This window comes from Thermobia domestica, chromosome 2 (genome assembly GCF_964235325.1).
Source record: "Thermobia domestica chromosome 2, izTheDome1.hap1.1, whole genome shotgun sequence".
Taxonomy (NCBI): domain Eukaryota; kingdom Metazoa; phylum Arthropoda; class Insecta; order Zygentoma; family Lepismatidae; genus Thermobia; species Thermobia domestica.
Window position 1 is genome coordinate 284,966,501 of NC_137455.1, and position 20,418 is coordinate 284,986,918.

Sequence of the window (20,418 nt, forward strand, 5' to 3'; positions counted from 1 at the left end):
GGAAAATTGAAGAAAAAAGAACGAAAAGTGAAAAATCTCAAATTAGTCGATCGAATCCATTATCTCAAAGAAAATTATACCCAAAAGAAACATGTAATATGGGAATGTCCTCAAGTAATAAACATTCAAAGCTCTCAAAACTCTACACGACAATTACCAAACAACTTCCTAGAGGTTCAGGCACTGAACATAAGTGTCATTACAAAAATACTGAGCGAAAATCTTATCACAAGGAGGTAGCCATTCAAGAAGAAGAAAATATAGGTGCTAATAAAGAAAGTACAAATTTATTGAATTTACAAACTAAAATAGGGATCCAATATCACAGAAGTTAATCTACAATGAATCAAAATGATTCACATAATCAAGAGATCAATAAGAAAAACAAGAAAGATAATTCTGGAGATTCAATTCTTAAAAATCAAGCCAACAAACCAGCAATTGACAAATTCTTTCTCTTTTTTGTGCTCGGGCTAGTGCTAGTTTTAAGCACTTCTAGTCCGTTACCGTTGTATGGTGTACATTGGTCTGAAGACTATACTGTTCAATATATTTTAACATCAATTTTAACTTTGAGGTTTCTATACAGTTCTCAAGGGTAATTTCAAATTTTCTTCCTACTCTCAAAAATAAGAGTAATTTTCTGAAGGACGAAAATAAAAAATATTATTTACTCGAAAACAGCTCTAAATATTTTATTTTTTTTCCATATCTCAATCCCTATTAACAATATATTTGGTCTAGGAATTAATTCGTGCGGTTGGTACGCACACATTGAAGCTGTAGTACAAACACAAAATACATAAATACCTTAAGAAAAATATTGTTCATCGCTAGCCATCACTTTCGCCCATCTGTCAGGCAATGTACGGATTCCGTGGCGAAAGAAGTCCTCATCCTTGGAAGCGATCCAGTCAGAGACCCATGTTTCGATATCTTCTGAAGAAGTAAACCGCTGTCCAATCAAATCGTTGTTCATGCAATCGAACAAGTAGTAGTCCGAAGGAGCAACGTCTGGTGAATACGGCGGGTGGGGTAAAACTTCCCATCCGACATTTTCTAAATAGGTTTTGACCGGTTTTGCGACATGTGGGCGAGCGTTATCATGTTGAACAATAAGTTTATCACGTCTGTTCTCCCATTCTGGTCGTGTTCTGGCCAGAGCTTGCTTCAAACGCATTAATTGTCGTCGATAACGTTCTCCATTCATAGTTTCACCCGGTTGCAGCAGCTCATAGTACACCACACCTTTCATATCCCACCATATGCACAGCATAACCTTTGCACAGTGAATATCTCGTTTTGGTTGTGATGGACCTGGTTCACCTGGTTTCACCCAGGCCTTTTTTCGTTTAGGGTTCTCGTAATGGATCCACTTCTCATCACCCGTAATAATTCGATGCAGAAACTCCTTTCTGCTCTGTCGTTGAAGCAGCAATTCGCAAATGGTTTTTCGTCTTTCAACGTCTCTGTCTTTCAATTCATGTGGAACCCAATGTGACATCTTTTGAATCATTCCCATGGCTTTCAAGCGTTTGGAGACTGTTGTTTGATCAACGCCTAATGCTGCTGCAAGTTGTTCCTGCGTTTGACACGAATCCTGCTCGAGCAATGCTGTCAATTCTTCGTCTTGAAATTTTTTTGGCTGTCCAGCTCGCTCTTGGTCTGCCAAGCCGAAATCACCACTTCTAAACCGTGCAAACCACTTCTGACACGTTCGCTCAGCTAGAGCATGGTCACCATACACTTCCACCAAAATACGATGACTTTCAGTCGCACTTTTCTGCATGTTAAAGTAATGCAGCAGGACACCCCGCAAAAACACTTTATCAGGCACAAATTGCGCCATGTTCACTTAACTACAAATTGGCGTTGTTGACGCTTTAATCCACTGCCCTATACTACGAACGATACGCGATGACAGGGGTTTGCAACACATGTGTGGATACACGGAACTGTGGGACGCTCCGTTCGTTGCGCCATTTCTTGTCCACCCGCAATTAATTCCTAGACCAAATATATTATTGTGTAAGTGGTTTCTCTGGGAAAAAAACGAAAAGCGATAGTTTGTCTTTGAGGCAGAGTTTTCCCCGAACTATTTTCTCAAAACGACTTAGGCAATTTAGTTCATATTTATTAAACAAATGTCCAAATAGAAAATCTACAATGTAGTAAAAATATCAATTTTCATTACAAAAATCAGAATGAATACTATGCTCTTGAGGTATTTTTTCTGGACAATTTTCTAGAAACAGCTCATGAAATTTTGTTCATAAATAAATGTTCCATCAAGATACGTACAATATAAAATATATATGTTTTTTTTTTTCTAAGAAATTCATTAGGTGTAGTTTTGTCTTGATTTTTTCCCAAACGAGTTTCTGGAAACCAACTTAGAAATTTTGTTTATATTTAATAAATAAATGTTTAATTAAGAAACTAACAATATAGTATAAATCATTTTTCATTAAACTATGCACGAGATATAGGTTGCTATTAGGAATAACTTTTTTTATCTCGGACGATTTTTTCAAAAACGACTCAGCAATTTGGTTTATATTTTATAAATAAATGTTTCATTAAGAAACCTACAATGTGATATAAATCATTTTTCGTTAAAATGTTTCTTACTTTTAGACGTGTTTCTTTTGTAAAATAGAGGTGCTTTATTCACTTGCAAAATTACATCAAATGTCGAAGAATGCTGTAGTCTTCATATCCAAACGCAGTTTTCTAATCATTTAAGTTTTTAACTTTTTGATAGTGGAAAACTACCAGTAAGAAATTCCTTAGTTTTTTTAAATGCCAAGTTATGAAAGAAAATATAACTAATATAAGAAATTTCAATGTAAAATGACGTTTCTAATTGTAACCCTACAATTCACGTATTGACTGCTTTGCTTTTTTAGCTAACTTTTTTCAACGGATATGCTATTAATCTAGTAGGAAAGTAAACTTATGTAAGAGACATTACACACGATACCTGCTACTGGGTATACGGAAAGAGAATGAGATACCTACGGAGCAATATGGAAACCCTTTAGCATATCGCGGAATAAGTCACTATGGAATGTTGTTTATTTCTGAATGCTTGTCAAGTAATGTTTCTTCAATTATACAACAACATCTTATTTTTACATTAATATTAGGTTTATCACAATTCAGGGGTATAGAAGCAAAACCTGCTAAATCCATTTTTCATATTTTTTAGAAGACGAAACAAAAGTGACTCCCTTATGTTTCAGAACTGTTGAACATTTTTTTGTTTAGTGGTCACTACTTAATGGAGATGAGTGAAATCCACCAATAAAGAAAAACAATTGTTCAATAATTCTGAAACATAAGGAAATCGCTTTCTTTTCGTTTCCTGACAAAATTGAAAAATTGATTTAGCAGGTTATGCTTCTACTGTATATCCCTGAATTACTAGAACTATAATTAATTTCTAAGTGAATTCAAAAGGCGTTTAAAATGATAAGAGACTTGTGCAGATATACACTGAGTTGTACAACAATACTTTGTTCACTGAAGATACATGTGTGCATACATGTGTGCATACATGTGTGCATACATCGTATGTGGCATCCAAATAAAATATGCAAACGTAAAAATCAATTCTAACATAATAATAACAACAATTTTTATTGTGAACGTGCACCACAAAATCCACTATTATAAGCCAATGAATAGTATAACCTTAATTCTAACAAAACAAAATATTGGCAAACAGAGGAATAAAGTACTGCTAATACTAAAAAAATATATAAGAAGTAATGAAAGAAATAAGTTCTTTGTTTGCATATAGACTTGACAAAAGGTTTGATTAATTTCTATAGACATGATTCGGAAAACTGAAGGAAAACATAGATTTGCAATTTGATTAAGTTATTCTAGTTTCACGCAACCTCTTGTTAGAAGAAATATCCTGTGTGTGTTGCTTGAAAACATTACGTGTAGATACAATAAATAAATATAACTAGTATGTGTTTACATAACATAACCAGCACTCGAAGTTAGTTGTAGTTAGTTGCTCCATCGAAACGTCGATGCTATCTAAATAAATATCTATATTTATAATCACTTGAATAATCAAGAGAATTTTATATTATTCATTAGAAGAGAACATCATTATAAAAACATTCACGGTATTTTTCCCCATAATCAAACTCGTATATACACAAAACCTTCGGCGATTTCAGATAGATTCCGCAGGTTAACGGAAAACCTTTGATTTATTCCATGCTGATCTAGATGCAATGGAACCTTTTACGAGGAAATGTATAGCACTGTTTTGTACCTTACAATATATTTTGAACTGGCCATGTGTGTGTGAGAGAGAGAGTCAATTGTATGTGAGGTAAACACCATTAAATGACTCATTACATTTCGTATTACTTTCTTTTTCATGTGCCTTTCTACCTTTAATACGGAAGAATAGAGTTTCATAAACGGGATAATGCATATGGTTTGGAGCTATATAGATTAAAAGAAATAGAATAGGTGTGCGTGGTGCTGGATAGAAATAAATATGTATAAACTTTATAGTTCTTGATAAAACTCAGCGAACGTGCCTTTAGCGTGGAAGACCCGGGTTCGATTCCCGACAGAAGCTCATGTTGTTCGAATTCCACGTTAATCAGTAGGTCCCATCTCACATAGCCTCGCTGCTGAAAGAAATGATAAAAGCAACTGAACTCAACTCAATTGATGAAACTCATGATAATGAGCACATTTTAAGAGAATATACACTTTAAATATTGCATTATTGTGAGGTTGTCTGAGTTAAATTTCATAATTCTTGTTTTTTGTCCTCTTTATCTCATCTGATTTTTTAATAAATCTGTAATGTATAAAATGTTACGAGATGGGAATGGTATGGTAAGCCATGGGAAATAGTTGTTGGTAAATATTGACTTAGGTTTAATGCCAAGTACATCTATTGAGAGACGACAAAAAAATATATTTACTAATCAAAATGGATAGCTAAGTTTCATGTTGTAAAATGTTAAGATCTTACGATAACAGTAAACAAGAATTTTAGGAATGATCAAAAAATACATCAAAAGATTGCCATCTTGGCCAAGAATTAGTTTTGGGATCACGGGCTACAAAAGTTTGGAACGGTTCCTAAATCGAGTTTTCATTTTTTTTTTTTTTTTTTTTTTTACGGTATACGCATATCATACTGAGTTGACTGGTAGTTTGGGTTTGGCTATACTATATGAAGTTCTCCACATATAAAGCGTGCAAGAAAACGTTTGATTCAATTAAATATATTGAATTTTTTGTATCGAGGGCCACAAAACTTTTGAGCGGCCTCTAAATCGAGTTTTCATATTTTTAACGGAATAAGCACATCATACTGAGTATATTGTTAGTTTTAGCTTGGCTACACTATATGTAGTTCTCAAAATATGGGGCGTACAAGAAAATGTTTGATTCAATAAAATGTAGCTATTGAATTTTGTGGATCACGGGCCACAAAATTTTTAAACAGTACCTAAATCTAGTTTTCGTATTTTTTACGGAATAAGCATATCACACTGAGTTAAATGATAGTTTTGGTTTGGCTACACTATATGTAGTTCTCGAGATATAAGGCCTACAAGAATTTTTTTGCCTAAAATATATTTGATTTTTGATCCAAAAAAGAATTGTGACTTCGATATGGGTAATGAGTCTGTTATGGAAATGATGTTATCTGGAAGTCATTAAATAATTAATCTCGTAAAAGATTGCTTATCAGTTATATTTAAGATTTAGTTTTTAGTCAAGTGAACCTAACCGTTGACGAATAATCATAATTTGTCAAAGGTAGCACAGTAGAGTTTAATATTACCACAGATCATTGTACAGCATTTCAACAATAAACGATAACATATCAACTTCTTTCATAGGAATATATGAATGTCTCCTTTCCCAAGTACTCTACAACATATTCATGAGGTATCTATACATATATAAACAATATTTACTTTTTTTAAAAAAAAGTCTTCATTCTACTCCCTCCGACAAAAATAGTATATTTATATTTAGTCTGAATAAAATATGTTTTGTTGTTTTCTGTTGATAACTTTCCGTATTGACTGCAGCCCAATTGCATTTCCTGTATCTCTTGAAAGAATTCGAAATTGATTTCTCACAGCAATCAGTCAGCTTTCCTATTTTTACTCCCTCGATCCAAATATATAAATATTTGGAAATGGTTCATTCAAGAATCGATTGAAACACCTGTTGTTCCCGTCACACATAGATTTATTGGTAGTAACCTAGTCCTTCCCGCTGGTCTAATGGCTTGCGCGTACGCTTTTGGTGTACGTGATCCTGGGTTCGATTTTTGGCAGGAGAACCTTTGGAATTTTAACTGTCCTTTATATTCGTGTTCCTCTCCGCTTTGGTAAGATTTAAAAAGAAACCTGCACAAGGAAGACTCGGGTGCTCAGGAAACTGAGAAACAATCGGTTATCTTTTTTAAAAGATCCCATATAATGTAGACGCTAACGCTCTCACCTGTGGTATGAACGCTTCTGGGTTCGATACTCGGTGGGGACTTGGTCGAAAGATGTAAAATCTTTTTCGTGCTAATCATTTTCAGTGAGATTTTCCTGAGTTTTCCTCATTGACACAGACACATTTTGGGATGATACTTAACATAATATAATCCCTGGCCGCTTTCTTCCTTAGCCGTTCCTTTCTTTATCCCCAATTCTGTGGGTAGTGATCGCCGAGGGATATAATCCTTCACACAGGATGGACTGACATGGCCATAGATGCCTAAAGCACAATGTAATTCCTAAGCCTAATACATGGATTGGTTCAAGTAATCTACAGTGGAAATGCTTAACTTCACGCTAATGAAACTCATTGGTATTCTAAGCAAATAGTAACTGACATGAAGGATAAGAGAAACCCAGTAATAGGAAAGAACATTACTATTACTATTTGGAAAGGAATACATAAAACATATAAATACTCGTATATTTTACATCCTTGTTAATAGGTTAACGTAGTTTATAGTGGGGCAGATAACAAGAGAATCATGCAAATGTTGATACAAACATCAAAATTAGCATGGTAATTCTCCAAAGGTGCCTTATCGAATCTGCCAGATTGGCCACTTGAAATTACAAGATGGCAGACGTTTTTCAAGATGGCTGCCAAACTGATCTGTTTAGGTTGATTTTACTCAAAAATATATAAAGTTGTTGGCCGATTTGAATGATCCTGGTGCTGATTTATATGTTTTTTTAAGCATGAGAAGGTAATTTTTTCTGTTTTGATTCACTAATGAATGTATGTCTTGCGTTCGAGCGCTTATTTTACTTACTTTTCTTAATTAAGTAATTGTCAGGGATTACGGATCACACTGGTGGCATCACTGGCGAGCAATGCAGAACCTCAGTATCAGGTTAGTAAATGATAGTTATATTGCATGAGTAAGTGTCCCAAGTGTTGCTTTAACCAGTTCTCAAATCAGCCGTGAAGGCAGCAAAACTCCAAAATTTTCAAGTATAAAATTCAAAATGAAGATTGATACGGGATCTACCAGTAAATCATGGCACACTGACTGGGATAAGTGATGTCTTTGTCAAAAGGCTGCTGAGGAAAATCTGAAATCTCCAGATGCAAACCTTAATAAAAATGCGATGATGGTTACAAGAACTTGGCAAGAAATATTCCGCAGTGTTATTAAATTAATTGCATGCCGTCAAGTTTGATCTTGCAAGACGTGATGAAGGTGATTGAATAGAGGCAGCTCTAAGGAGAAATAAACCTTATTATCATGAAAGGTGTACGCTACTGTTTAATAACACAAAAGTAAACATAGTTATGGAGAGGCCAACCTCTTTTGTTTCTACAGAGATAAGCTCAACTAGCAAGATTCCTCGAAAGGTTAGAATTCCCAAAGCAACAGAATGTTTCCTGTGTGAAAAACGAAGCTCAGAAGATGATTTAAGGTGCTCGATGACAATGAAACTAAATCAGATACTCAATGAGTGTGTTAAGGCATTTAATGACCGGAAACTGCTCGCAAAGGTAAGTACAGGAGACGTTGTGGCGCAAGAATTGAAATGCCATAACATCTCTTTACAGTCAAAACCTGGATCAAATTGGAGTTAAATCACCCGGAATTCATGCAACTCGTCTGAAAAACAAGCTCCTTTTTCGTATTCCTCAGCTACAAGCCCATCATCAAGGAAGAGATGTATTGCTGGTTTTTGAAAGAGATGTTGGCGAAATCCTAGCACAGGCAACTAAGTACAGCGATGCGGTACACCTGGCAAAGGCTGCCCGCCAGATCTAGATTCTTTTATCACAAGAAATTATCACTGTAAGTACCAAAGGATACTTATCTATCCCAGATGAAGACCATATTACTATCTTGTGAAAACTAAAGCCTTAATTAATTAGATTTGGCAGAATATTACCAATTTCTCAACTAAGATTTATTAAATATTAACTATGAAATATTTATTTTAAAATTAAAAGCGAAGATTTATTTAGAAACCTAAATGAGTCACTTTCAATTGAAGTCAAGTAAGCAATTGCTTTAAGTTCTTCATCAGATATATTTAGTCTATATATTTATAGACTATATACTTATAATTACTGACTATATATTAATAATTTAATATATTACCATTTGTATACTACTAGTTTTATGTGTAGTCTATAGATTATTGAAAAGTTTTTCCTATGTGCTTGAAAATCTATACACGTGGTAACCATATTCTCTGTTCATTTTGTATAGCTATGCGTACACAAATATAACTAAAAATTTTGAAATGCCACCAGTGTGCATCGCTGAATGAGCACTTTTGTTTAAAAACAGATTTTGGAATTTGTTAAAGATATTAAACACAAAACAAAAGTTAGTTCCCTTACACAGAATTAAACAACAATGGATTTCCAAATTATGGGTATCCAGTTTTGAAATTGAAGCAGGTGAATCAATGCTAGTGGACGAATAATGGTAAGGAATAAACCTATACTTGTGGGAGATCAAAATCATATCAAAGACTTTTTTGCTATTTCTTAACGTTTTTCGATCTTATATCTGTTGACAGGCAGGTGACAAATGACGAATGGACAGAGTCTTCAGTAGGATTTTTCATCAGGGCGCATTTAGGAGGCAGCAATCATTTGCTCTCTGAGTTCGAGATATACATTTTAGTTAAAGGTATAGTAATAGACTAGAAATAGAGAAACGTGAAACCATATTTCCTTCGGTTGAGAGTCTTGACATCTCATCCCCTAAGCAAAATCTTAAATGATACTACTATTATTCTTAGCGTAGCTTCAAAGTCTAAAAAGTAAACATAAATCCATTATTTATAAACGAAGGCCAAACTTATAAATAGTTATTAGCTCAGGCAAATCTTTAAGTACTGTATATAAACACCATAATGTCCACATACAAAGTGGTTGTGAAGTTGGTCAAAGATCTTCTAACTGCTACGTATGCAACCAAATCAACTTAAAGACATCGTGTGTTGCATAAGAATCAGTTTCTAAAGGTAGATAAATTTCACTTCTTATAGTGGAGCAGATAAAAAACAATTTTTTAGGAGAATCGTGCACATGGTGATACAAGAGCCAAATTTGGTGTACTAATTCTCTTAAGGTTTTTGGTCACATCTGTCAGATTAGCCACCTAAAAATTCAAGATGGCCACGAGCCAATACGAGTTCATACTGTATGAATGAGAAATATATATTCATTCTCTTAAATAAAACTCATAAATTTACATGGTTATAAATAATATTAAAGCATTGGAATATAGGTTACATTAAAAGAATTAATTTAGCACAATTGAATAGATAAAATGAAATTTGATTCCAATTAAGGATTCTCACCAAGAACATAATTATTAACAGTTTCAGCTGCATGTAATGTTAACTTTGCACAATATCATGAAAATGTTTACTAACCTCCCGTGTGTCTATTAACCCGTATCATCAGTGTGTCATTGTGTGTCAGTGTGTCAGTGTATCATTCTCAGAGTTGACTTAATGGATTTGAACCAAAATTTCCATTGCGAAAACTCATGGCGCAATTAGGTGGTCTACCAATGTGGTTGAGGCCAGTTGATGCCAAAGGCGGAAACCGACAATTGTCGCAAAAATGATTTAAATGTAGAAAACATATCAATTTCTACAAACTTGACAATCAACTATGATGTGATCCAGGAAGTAACACTTTCTCTCCTGGGGTTAATAGTTTACGCTATTGTTTTTGTCACGAGATTTAATTGCATTGTGCGTTATCTTTTATTCAATTTTCCATATCCTCTTTCTATTTTAACATCTAAATATTAAGGTTGTTCTGAGATTTACAATTGGCAGTTCTACAGAAAAAGAAAAAAGAAAGAAAGAAAAGGATAAGAAAAAGTTTCCCTTCTTCGCCTAATTGTGAAGGAGATAAACACCTTTGTTTCAGATGACTTCTTAGAACTTCAATAAGCCGAATCAAATTAAGGGTCAATATTATCAACAACGATATAATATAACCCACTTCGTCTAATCTAAGTTTATATTATCATAACATATTATTGCACTATCTAAAAAAATCTTCCGGCTCCTCAGAGGCTTCAAACTTCATTACATGCAAACTGACATCACGTTTACAGTCAGATACGTGTTTCGCTTACTTAGAAATTTAATTTATCCTTAGTCTATTTCCTGACTAGAGCATATTGTGTAATTACAAATTGTGTAACTTTCTTTATCCACCGCGAGTTTCGTAGTTTCTTGTTCCTAATATTTTCTGAAGACTTTGTTTGCACAAGTGAGTTTATTCTTGCTTAACTTTCAGAGCAAACATTCGTTTCATATAAACTAAGTAGTAATTTTCATCATTATTGGCAATCACTAATAAACCCATTAATCTCTCTCTCATTTTTCTTATTATACTTCTCTTATTTTTCGTAAAAATCTCTTAGAATTCTCTACAACCATTTACTTTCTATATTATTGTTATGTCTATAATATTTCCATTATTCCACCAAATACGGTTACCGAACTGTCATCATGTAACAAATCAAATAATGGTGATTCAACTTGAATAGCAGGCAGAATAATCCTCTCACTGAACCACAAAATAGAGTGCACAACAAGTAAAATGTTGGAAAGGAAAAACAACAAAACATGAAACTCATGGTGGTTCCATTCCATGTTATAATTCTCATGGTTAAAATTGTGTAACATTTCGTATGAATAACTACATAATGAGCTGACGTAGCCAAATAGTTAACATTCTTGCTTCCCAATCGGCAAGTTCGGAATTCGAATCCAGTGAAGGACAATTCTGATGGATTTTCCCAGGTATTTTTCTGAGTTCCATCGGACGGATGCCACTATGGTACTTTTAAATGAAGGATTTAATGATTATCCGAATGATTGTCCTATTGCTGTTACTTTGTTGATTGTTAAGGATTCTGATTGTAAATTGGCCTTTGAGATTATATTTGGAAATTTGTGAAATAAATAAACAGATGATAAACAACACTATCTTTCTGACTAAAATGAGTCCGGTGGCTCTGTTCTGTAGCATCTGGTGTAAAGAATTGCAAATACCTTAGACAATGTGTTCTTGTGTCGGGTAATGCATGCATTTGTTCAAATGTTATTTTTCATTTTTCTTCATTTTTCATTTTTCACAGTTTAGTTATCATTCATTTTTTCTTCTTCATAAGCTTATAAAGCATGAACGCACTGACTTAGTTATATTTAATTGTCAAGATTTACTTCATTCAATTTAGTTTTTGCATCTGTCGTATAACTAACTAGCTAAAGTGACGGGTTTGAAACAAAAGAGTAATATGTATACCCTATACAAAATCTTTGAAAGCAAAGAAATGCGTAAAATATATAACGACAAGCAATGAGTTTGGCATTACCCCTACCGATTCTCGGACTGGTAACCTATAACACAGGAAAAAGGGCTTGGTTGCTTTGGTTGCCTGCTTCACTACATGTGCGTACTTTAAATTTCCATTCTCTAATCTCACCTCGAGTTGAAAATCGAATTAAATGACTTCGTATGCATTAAATGATTAGATATGGTAAATATTTATCTGTGTACAATATTGATTTGATAGCTTTCTGTGACTCTTTTCTATATGAAAATCTGACGATACACACACATACACACATAGACAGTTATTATTCAATTCTTTATAACATGCTAATGCAGTATACTATTTAAACTTAAGGCAATAATTAACTGATATTTTAAAACATGGCCATAACATTCAAATGGGATTAAATTATGTAATTTTCTAAACTAAACAAGGTAACTTACGTTTGTGCAACGCGCAACGTCAGAACGAATAGAAGAAAGAAAAGGAATGCTAGTTTGTATTACATGCATGTATTTATGGTACAGGGATTAAAAGGAAACGAAACTTTTCTCGTTCCTTCATATAGTTAAAGAAGAATATCGTTATGGGGAAAGAGCTTCCGAATGTCCCTCATATAAACATAAGAATCAATATTTAAAAAGAAACAAAACATTGCCTATTTTCCTTTCTATTAGATATTAATACCATTGAACTTTGCATTCAATTATAAATATAAGTGAGAGTCAATTGTGACTATATAAGAAGCGTGCGCTTGTTTGTTGAAGGGAGACTGAGCGATTAAATGCGAAACATCATGTAATTATTTAATGATTTTTTCTTTTTCTTTTTCTTTTTTCTATTTTTTTTCTTTTTACACATTTCTGAGTATTACCGCCAGCTAAGGCCTTAAGCATGTGAGGGATGACGTCCCTCGACGAGCTCAGTTTTTGGGAAAGAAATGAAGAAAGAAAGAAATTGAGAAGAAAGAAACATTCTGCAATCTGTATGTTAGACACTCTCCCGGCATTTGCCTAGGGTAAATGAACAAAACCTAGGGAAACCTCACTCAGAATAACTTGGCTGAAATGCTGTTACATCTTTTCGACCGGTGTCCCCACCGGGAATCTAACTCTGGACCACTAACATCAAAGGTGAGAGCATTATCAACTTTGCTACGGGAAGCCACATCACGTGATTCTAATCCCATCCCTATGTTAAGCACTGCGTTCATGTCTCATATACAGTATGATGCTAGAAGAATGCTGTACTTCAAATAACCTAATATACTTATAAGGATAATGTAAATATAAAATACATAGTGTTTAATCAGTTCCATTGTAATATAAACCTTGTTACTACATTGCATGGTTGAATTTAAATGGCGAATTCTTTTGATGGAATTTCTTGAATGACATTTCATTGAATGAGTCAATTCATGTGCGTATTCGCGGTGAAAAAATGAATGAAATAACATAATATTTCTGGTTGAGATGCTTCTGTTGCAGCATGACGATTCATATATTTTAGGTGTAGATCTAATTAAAACAATTGTCCTTGTGAAATAAGAAAACTGTAATATTTATAACTCACGTAATGTTATGTAGCAGTATGATAGGGGTCCATACATTTTTTTCATAAATAGGGTACTTTTTTATTCTTTTTTTTTAAATGATTAAATTTTCTTGTCTCTCAAAATTTATATATAGATATATGTAATGTAAACTTTCAAAAGTGAACTGTTGAATTCTTATTCAAATAGTTTGTGTTTATTGGCATATCTTGAAAGAAGTCATATCTGTAAAAATTTGATAGTTTTTGCTTCACGTAAAGGGAGAGAAACTTGCGTGCTGTTCTAATTCTTTTAGATAATAAATTGCTATTTATTTAGTACGTTTCTCAATCTTAATTTGATGCAACAAATTTTGGGTTTTATCGGCTTGACTTCCTTCAAGAGACGCCACTGTTGTCTTGCTATTATTAGGATATGTATAATATTACGTGGGAGTCAACCTGACATCTTTCATATCGAGATACCTTCAGAACTTTTGTTTCTATTCTAATCCATATTTATAAGATGAGTTCTCATTTGTGACGTTTTATACTTATTTCCATACATGTGCAAGTACCATAGCTCGTCATCTACACTCATTCATGAAAAATTTAAGAAAGAAATGGATTATATTCTTTAATCACTATCACAAGAGACACGTGGTACTCACCACGTCGATCAGCTGAGAAAGTTTAAGCTTGATACACACTCGCAGTACGTCAGAAGTATTCATAACAGGGCGGACTAACTTGTTATAATTCGATAAGAGATCGTCGTATAGTCTTTTGGCGTCCGGATTCCCGGCCACGGCACCGTGCACGAGAGCCGACAGAAAAAACAAAAATATTGTCGACTTCCATGCCCTTAGGGCTGTCTCTGTCCATTCCGTCATTGTTGCAACACTTGCCGTATTCAAAGCACTACTTCCTGCCACAGCCGTTGCCAGCTTGGTGTCGGAAAGGCGGAGTTTGAACAACACGGAACGCCCCAAAATGTAGAAATTCTTACATGCAACAACAAACTTTTTTGATTAAAAAAATATTAATATTCATAAATTGTTTTCTCTTTTTTATTACCACACTGATTTTTACACAAAAAGGAAATCAACCACCCCACGAAAAGATAAATAAATAAATAAATATTTATTACTACTTTTGTTGTTGGTATTATTATTATTATCGAACACGATCCGCTTCAACGAGCGGGGATGCTGTCGCGCGCGACATCACCACACTGGCTCCCACTCGCAACGGAGCAGCGAATTTTCCTCTGTCCTGAATGCTGTTGTACACGCTCAATGATGCTTACCGAAATCTCCACCAGGCTGCGACACTGAAGTTTCCATCATTGTCAAGGTTGCCAAGGCAACGAAAAATTACCTTGCATATCAGAAGTGGTATTGTTCTGTTATTTTTTTGTACCTTATTGAACTGGCGCCTTTATTGTTTATTCTCGTTGTTTCCCGAATAGTATATTCTCTGTCTATGATGCAGCTTCCAAGTATGTGATTCATTAATACACGCAATTTTAGGAGAGAGCAATCCCGAGTTTGAAACCCGAATACAAAATATTTCCAGTATGAAGTATTACGTTATCAAATAATATCCTTGTCTCACAAAACCATATTTATTCATTTATTAAAGTGGTTCCCAACCAGGTTTACCTGGCGTTTCTCCTTTGGAATCCTGCAGACTATATGCCCTCATACTTGCCGCTCGTTTGTCTAATTTTGCTTCGTTTGTGATTTCACATGTATCATGGAATTCATGAAACTAAAATAATAGTAATTCTCACTAAAATAATAATAATAATAATAATAATAATAATAATAATAATAATAATAATAATAATAATAATAATGTTTATCCAGCCAAATTTTCGTATATCATTGTGCAGCAGTTTCATTTTTTGAACCAGCTTTGGTCTTAATGGAAACATAGTTCTTAATCAATAGTTATTTTATACTTGTATGGTATTTAATTTTACCTCTGTTTATTACATCTTTAGTAATATTTTTAATCACGCATGTAGTTTATTTCTGTCACTAGGTTACGCCTATCTTATTTGTACGTCACACCCCTGATATTGGAAACCACTGACATTATTATTATTATTATTATTATTATTATTATTATTATTATTATTATTATTATTATTATTATTATTATTATTATTATTATTATATCATATTCTGTACTCCTTATCCGAGAAGGCAATATAGTAATATATGGCACTCCTATTATATTATTGTGGCCCCGCGTTGCGTAGTCCTTAACGCTCTCTCCTGCGAGTGGTCTCGGGTTCGATTCCTAGTGGAGGCACTCGGTCGAAAAAGTGTAAAACGTTTTATCAGACCAGCCACTATGAATGAGGTTTTCCTTGGTTTTCTTCATTCACACCAGGCAAATGTCGGGGTAGTACCTAACTTTTAGGTCCCAGGCTGCTTCCTTCCTTCCCCAATCCTTTCTTTTTTTCCTTTCCCAGACAGTGTGCTCGAAAAGGGACGTCATCTCTCAAACGTGACGGGCTAAATGGTCATAGATGCCGAAAGCCCAGAAATTCTGAATCCCGTTATTATTTTATTGTGCGTCTATGTTTCGTTCTTTATTCTGGGTGTTTGCAGAAACTTTCCTATAATTTTGCATGTACCCATTATTACACTTTTCTGCGTTTTTTCTCACTATTACAGTCACTTTCTGCACTCCGTATCTGGACAAGTAGTATAGTAATATGGGTCTACATTACTATACAGTTGTCTCTTTCTGTGTTTTCCTTTATTCGGAGGTTTAACAGGAATTCGTTACAGTTCTGTATGGAAAAAATATGACGTTAATAAACTTCAATTTTAACAAATGCCAATGGTACCAGGATGACCAAACTTTAGCATGTTATATCACTCCATTCGAGAAATGTTTGCGGTTTACACAGGCCCGCTGTTACGATTTGACAGAAAGCCAGTGTTAAAAAAAACTAGGTGGATGAACAAAACAAAATGCAGAAATAGGAACAGCGTCATAGTGTTCTTTCAATTGTCCTATATATACTCTGAGTTGTTTGTAACATCCCTGTTCCTCTGGTGAACGTAAGCCATTAAGACTCTAACAATGATAACTATATTATTCATCAATAATAAGCCAAAACTTTCTATTTGCAAAGGACTATGGTTTAGCGAAGATATCACACCCGCTTCAAAATCCTGTACATCAGACAGGTACAGCTATCCGGTAAATTCTAGCGTGCACATTTCCTTTCAAGGAATCATAGGTATCTAGGAAACGAAAATTTATATTAATTTTTATGTTGAGCTATAAACAGAGTTTTACGCATTATGTTTGATATTTGTATCAAGTAATAAAGAACTATTTTATTTTTCGTACTCTTTCATACTTTCCACGTTGTACGCATTTTCTGACAAAATTCAGATTCGTAGAAGAGCTGTCACTTATCTTCGATATTTTTACACTTATTCTTCGTGTATTTGAACTTATAAAGACTGCGCTAAGCCAAAAACGTTTGACATCGCATTTGATTACTTTGATTGCCATTTCCCGATAAGTCTTATGCCTTCAGGAAGCATGGTTGCCAAATCGCAACATTAAAGTCCATGATATTCCTCTCCATCGTCGACTATATTTCGTTCCTCATAAGAATTTATACTCGTAAATAATTTATGTCACATACTATATAATACTTCTTAATAGTTTATGGTTGTTTAAGGCCTAATTAGGAAGAAACTTCTTCTGTAACCCTTTCGGGATCCGGGGTTTTTGGGGTATTTTTTAGACTTTCAGTCAAGCAGCTACTGCATCGTCACTATTTATCCTAGGATCATGGTTCATACCTCATTCTTTTCAGAATGGAGCTGGCTTTCAAATGGTATCACTCGCATGTTCATACCATATACCAGGAGAGGGAAAAGTGATGTCAAAGGGAAACTTTCGAGGGAAAAAATTTATCACATTTTGGGCCCCTCTGAAACGGCCCTGTGTGAACGTAGAGATCTCCAAACCATCTGATAAATAGTACTTGGTATACTAAATATGTGCACCAAATTTCAAGTTTCTATCTTGAATACTAAGGGCGGAAGAAATTTTATTAAGAATCCCCACAATGCCCCAAATTACCACAAAACACCATGATCTCAGGTAGAAAATTTCCTGAGACATCTCTATCTATCCTAGGACTAATCCTCCAATCATTCTCTTCAGAATAGAACTGCCTTTCAGGTGGTACCATTCACGTGTCTCCATCGTGTATCTAAGGCGGGAAAATCCCGAAAAAAGAAATTTTTGAGTCTAAATATCCCTTTTTTCAACTTTTAGCCCCCCTGGACCCCTCTTGTTTTAACGCAGAGATTTGAAAAAAATCTGATAAATACTACTAAGTGGGCTGAATGTTTATGCACAATTCCAATTTTGCAGGTGCAAAAGTAAGCCCGACAAAAAAATATATACCGACAATGTCCCATATCCCCGTATTTTGTAAACATTCCCTGAGACATCTCTAATTATCCTAGGACCATGGTTTGCACATCATTCTCTTCAGAATGTAACTGCCTTTCAGGCGTTACCACTCACATGTCTCCATCATGTATCTAAGGCGGGAAAATCCCGAAGAAAGGGATTTTTTGGTAAAAATATCCCTTTTTTCAACTTTTTGCCCCTCTGGATCCCCCCTCTTTTAACGCAGAAATCTACAAAAAAAAATCTGGTAAATACTACTCAGTGGACTGAATGTTTGTGCAAAATTTCAATCTTCTACGTGCAAAAATAAGCTCGCCAAAAATAATGAACATAGGCGAAAAAGAAAACAAAATATATATTTTAGAATTATGATGTCATCACCTCCTATGTCTCGACGCAGGAAGGTGTGAAACCATACGTAAGGTCTTCTACAATGCCTCTGGATTTGAAAAACAAACAAAAAAACGACAAATAGGAGAGTTATAACGCAATGTACCATGAAACACCCGTATGGTACAAATTGTACCATAAGTACCCCAAAGAGGTAAACGTAGTTATGTTTGGTAGCACAGATCAACACAATTATTTGGTTAGAAAAATAATTGCATATTGTGTCAGGTAGTAAATATAAGCATTACCAATTTTTTTTTTTTTTTTTTTTTTTTTTTTTTTTTTTTTTTTTTTTTTTTTTTTACAATTTGTTCTAAAATACGATGGACTTGATGTATCACTAGACATATATCAAATTTTAATACAACTCTAGTATCAGAGAACCAGTCTTAGGAAGTAACGTTTCCTGGTAACGCGTTACATTTTCTCCAAAATAATTGTAAGGGTAACGCATTACAAATTTTTAAGTAACGTACCTAGTTTGGTTACTTTCTTTTGCGTTTACATTTTGGATAAGTAACAACAATCTATATATATTCAGAAACAAATGTTTCTTTCCTGTAAGTAAATTTCTCAGAATGGAGCAATGAAGCATGAGCTATGTCAATGACCGACAGTCAGTCATCAATACACAGAGAAATAAATAAGATCTTTGGAAGATTTTCCATTAGATTCCATTTGCTATTTTGGAAGATGAGTACAGTCTCAGGGAATGTTCTCATTACAAGCATCTGGAAGATTTTGTCATAGATTTTGACAGCTCCAAATCAATACATTCAGTGAGTGAGCTATAGCCTAAATGTTAATAATTGTTTACGCCTGCTCTTAATATTATTATACATAATGCATTCTTCAATATTTCATTCATGTATAGTGCTATTGTTTAATATTTATGGAGGCTCCAGATTTGGAGAGTCTTATGAATAAATAAAATTAGATAAAGTATGAATACAAAAAATAATAGATAATGTTTATATGAGTGAAATACCCAATCATAGTAACAAATAGCACGATTTTATTTCCTATGAATTGGAAATGTGAAATTTTAAAGAGATTGGCAGATTTTTAAAGCATAGGTAACTAAGAACGTTCTGTCACTTTATGTGGGGAAATGTGTTCAATTGGCCCTTACACCATGAGTTGAATGCGAATGAAGATAAGGCGAACGTAAGTTGTTGGTGTGGATATATCCCGTGCCGTGCCTTGGGAGAGGTGCGATCGGGACGACGATTCCGGGCGCCGAACTAAGGGGGCGCAAAATTCGGGAGAGAAAAAAGAAGGAAAAGATACTTCAGATCAACAGCAGTACTTTTCAGTTAACATTTAATTCAACCAGGGTCAGGTTGATACATTTTACGTCCCTAGACACTTCCGAAATGTGCTCCATCCGTGTATAAAATGGAAGGGAAAAAGGAAAAAAGTGCTCAAAATCAAGAAAATGCAGGGTTTATTTTTGAAAATTCTTTTACGTTTCGCGCCAACCATGGTTGGGCTTGGCGACTAGTCTGTCGATCCCACTCATATGTACGGGAACGCCGTCGTATACCCTTGCCCTCGGCACTGATTTTCCATGGCACGGCACTGAATATATCCAACATACTACCTGGTTGTGGCAGTTCAGTTATACCGTGAACTTGCGAAAGGACAGAGTGAACATGGGACCTTCAAAGAGCGTGTATGCTGTATGAGTTCAAATTGGGGTCAAATGCCGCGCCGTTGCAGCGTGGCGGAAGATATTCCTGGCCTATGGGGAGGGTGTCGTGACAGTACAGAGGTGCTTTAACAAGTTCAAGGACGGTGACGAACCACTCGAAGACGCACTACATGCCGGAAGAGCAACACATGTACAAAATGAAGATCTTCAGGCAGCAATTAAGGCAACATATGAGGAACTGGGACTACAATTCAGTGTGAGTGAAGAAACCATTCGACAGCACCTCCATCAACTTGGGAAGCACTACAAATTGGGTCGATGGATCACACATGATTTGACTGCGAGCCAGAAGGCAAGGCGAGCAGACACCTGTGTATCTTTGCTGTCTTGTCTCAGGAAGGAGCCATTTCTGAACGAGGTGTTGACATGTGATGACAAGTGGGTCCTGTATGAAGCTCCACGGCGCCGTCATCATTGGTTAGCTTCCCACGAACAGATTCCAATACAGCCGAAACCAGCA

At 34.8% G+C, this 20,418-nt stretch overlaps 1 protein-coding gene across 2 annotated transcripts in view; it reads right to left on the reverse strand.

The window, feature by feature from the left end:
* Positions 1–14,634, reverse strand: part of nAChRalpha4 (nicotinic acetylcholine receptor alpha4) — a 903,209-nt gene extending 888,575 nt beyond the window's left edge. For both annotated transcript variants that reach the window (XM_081748799.1, XM_081748797.1), the window contains exon 1: positions 14,062–14,634. In XM_081748799.1, coding sequence (XP_081604925.1) covers positions 14,062–14,283 — 222 coding nt within the window. In that variant the 5' untranslated portion in view covers positions 14,284–14,634. The remainder of the gene's footprint in view (positions 1–14,061) is intronic.
* Between the last annotated feature and the right edge of the window lie 5,784 nt (positions 14,635–20,418).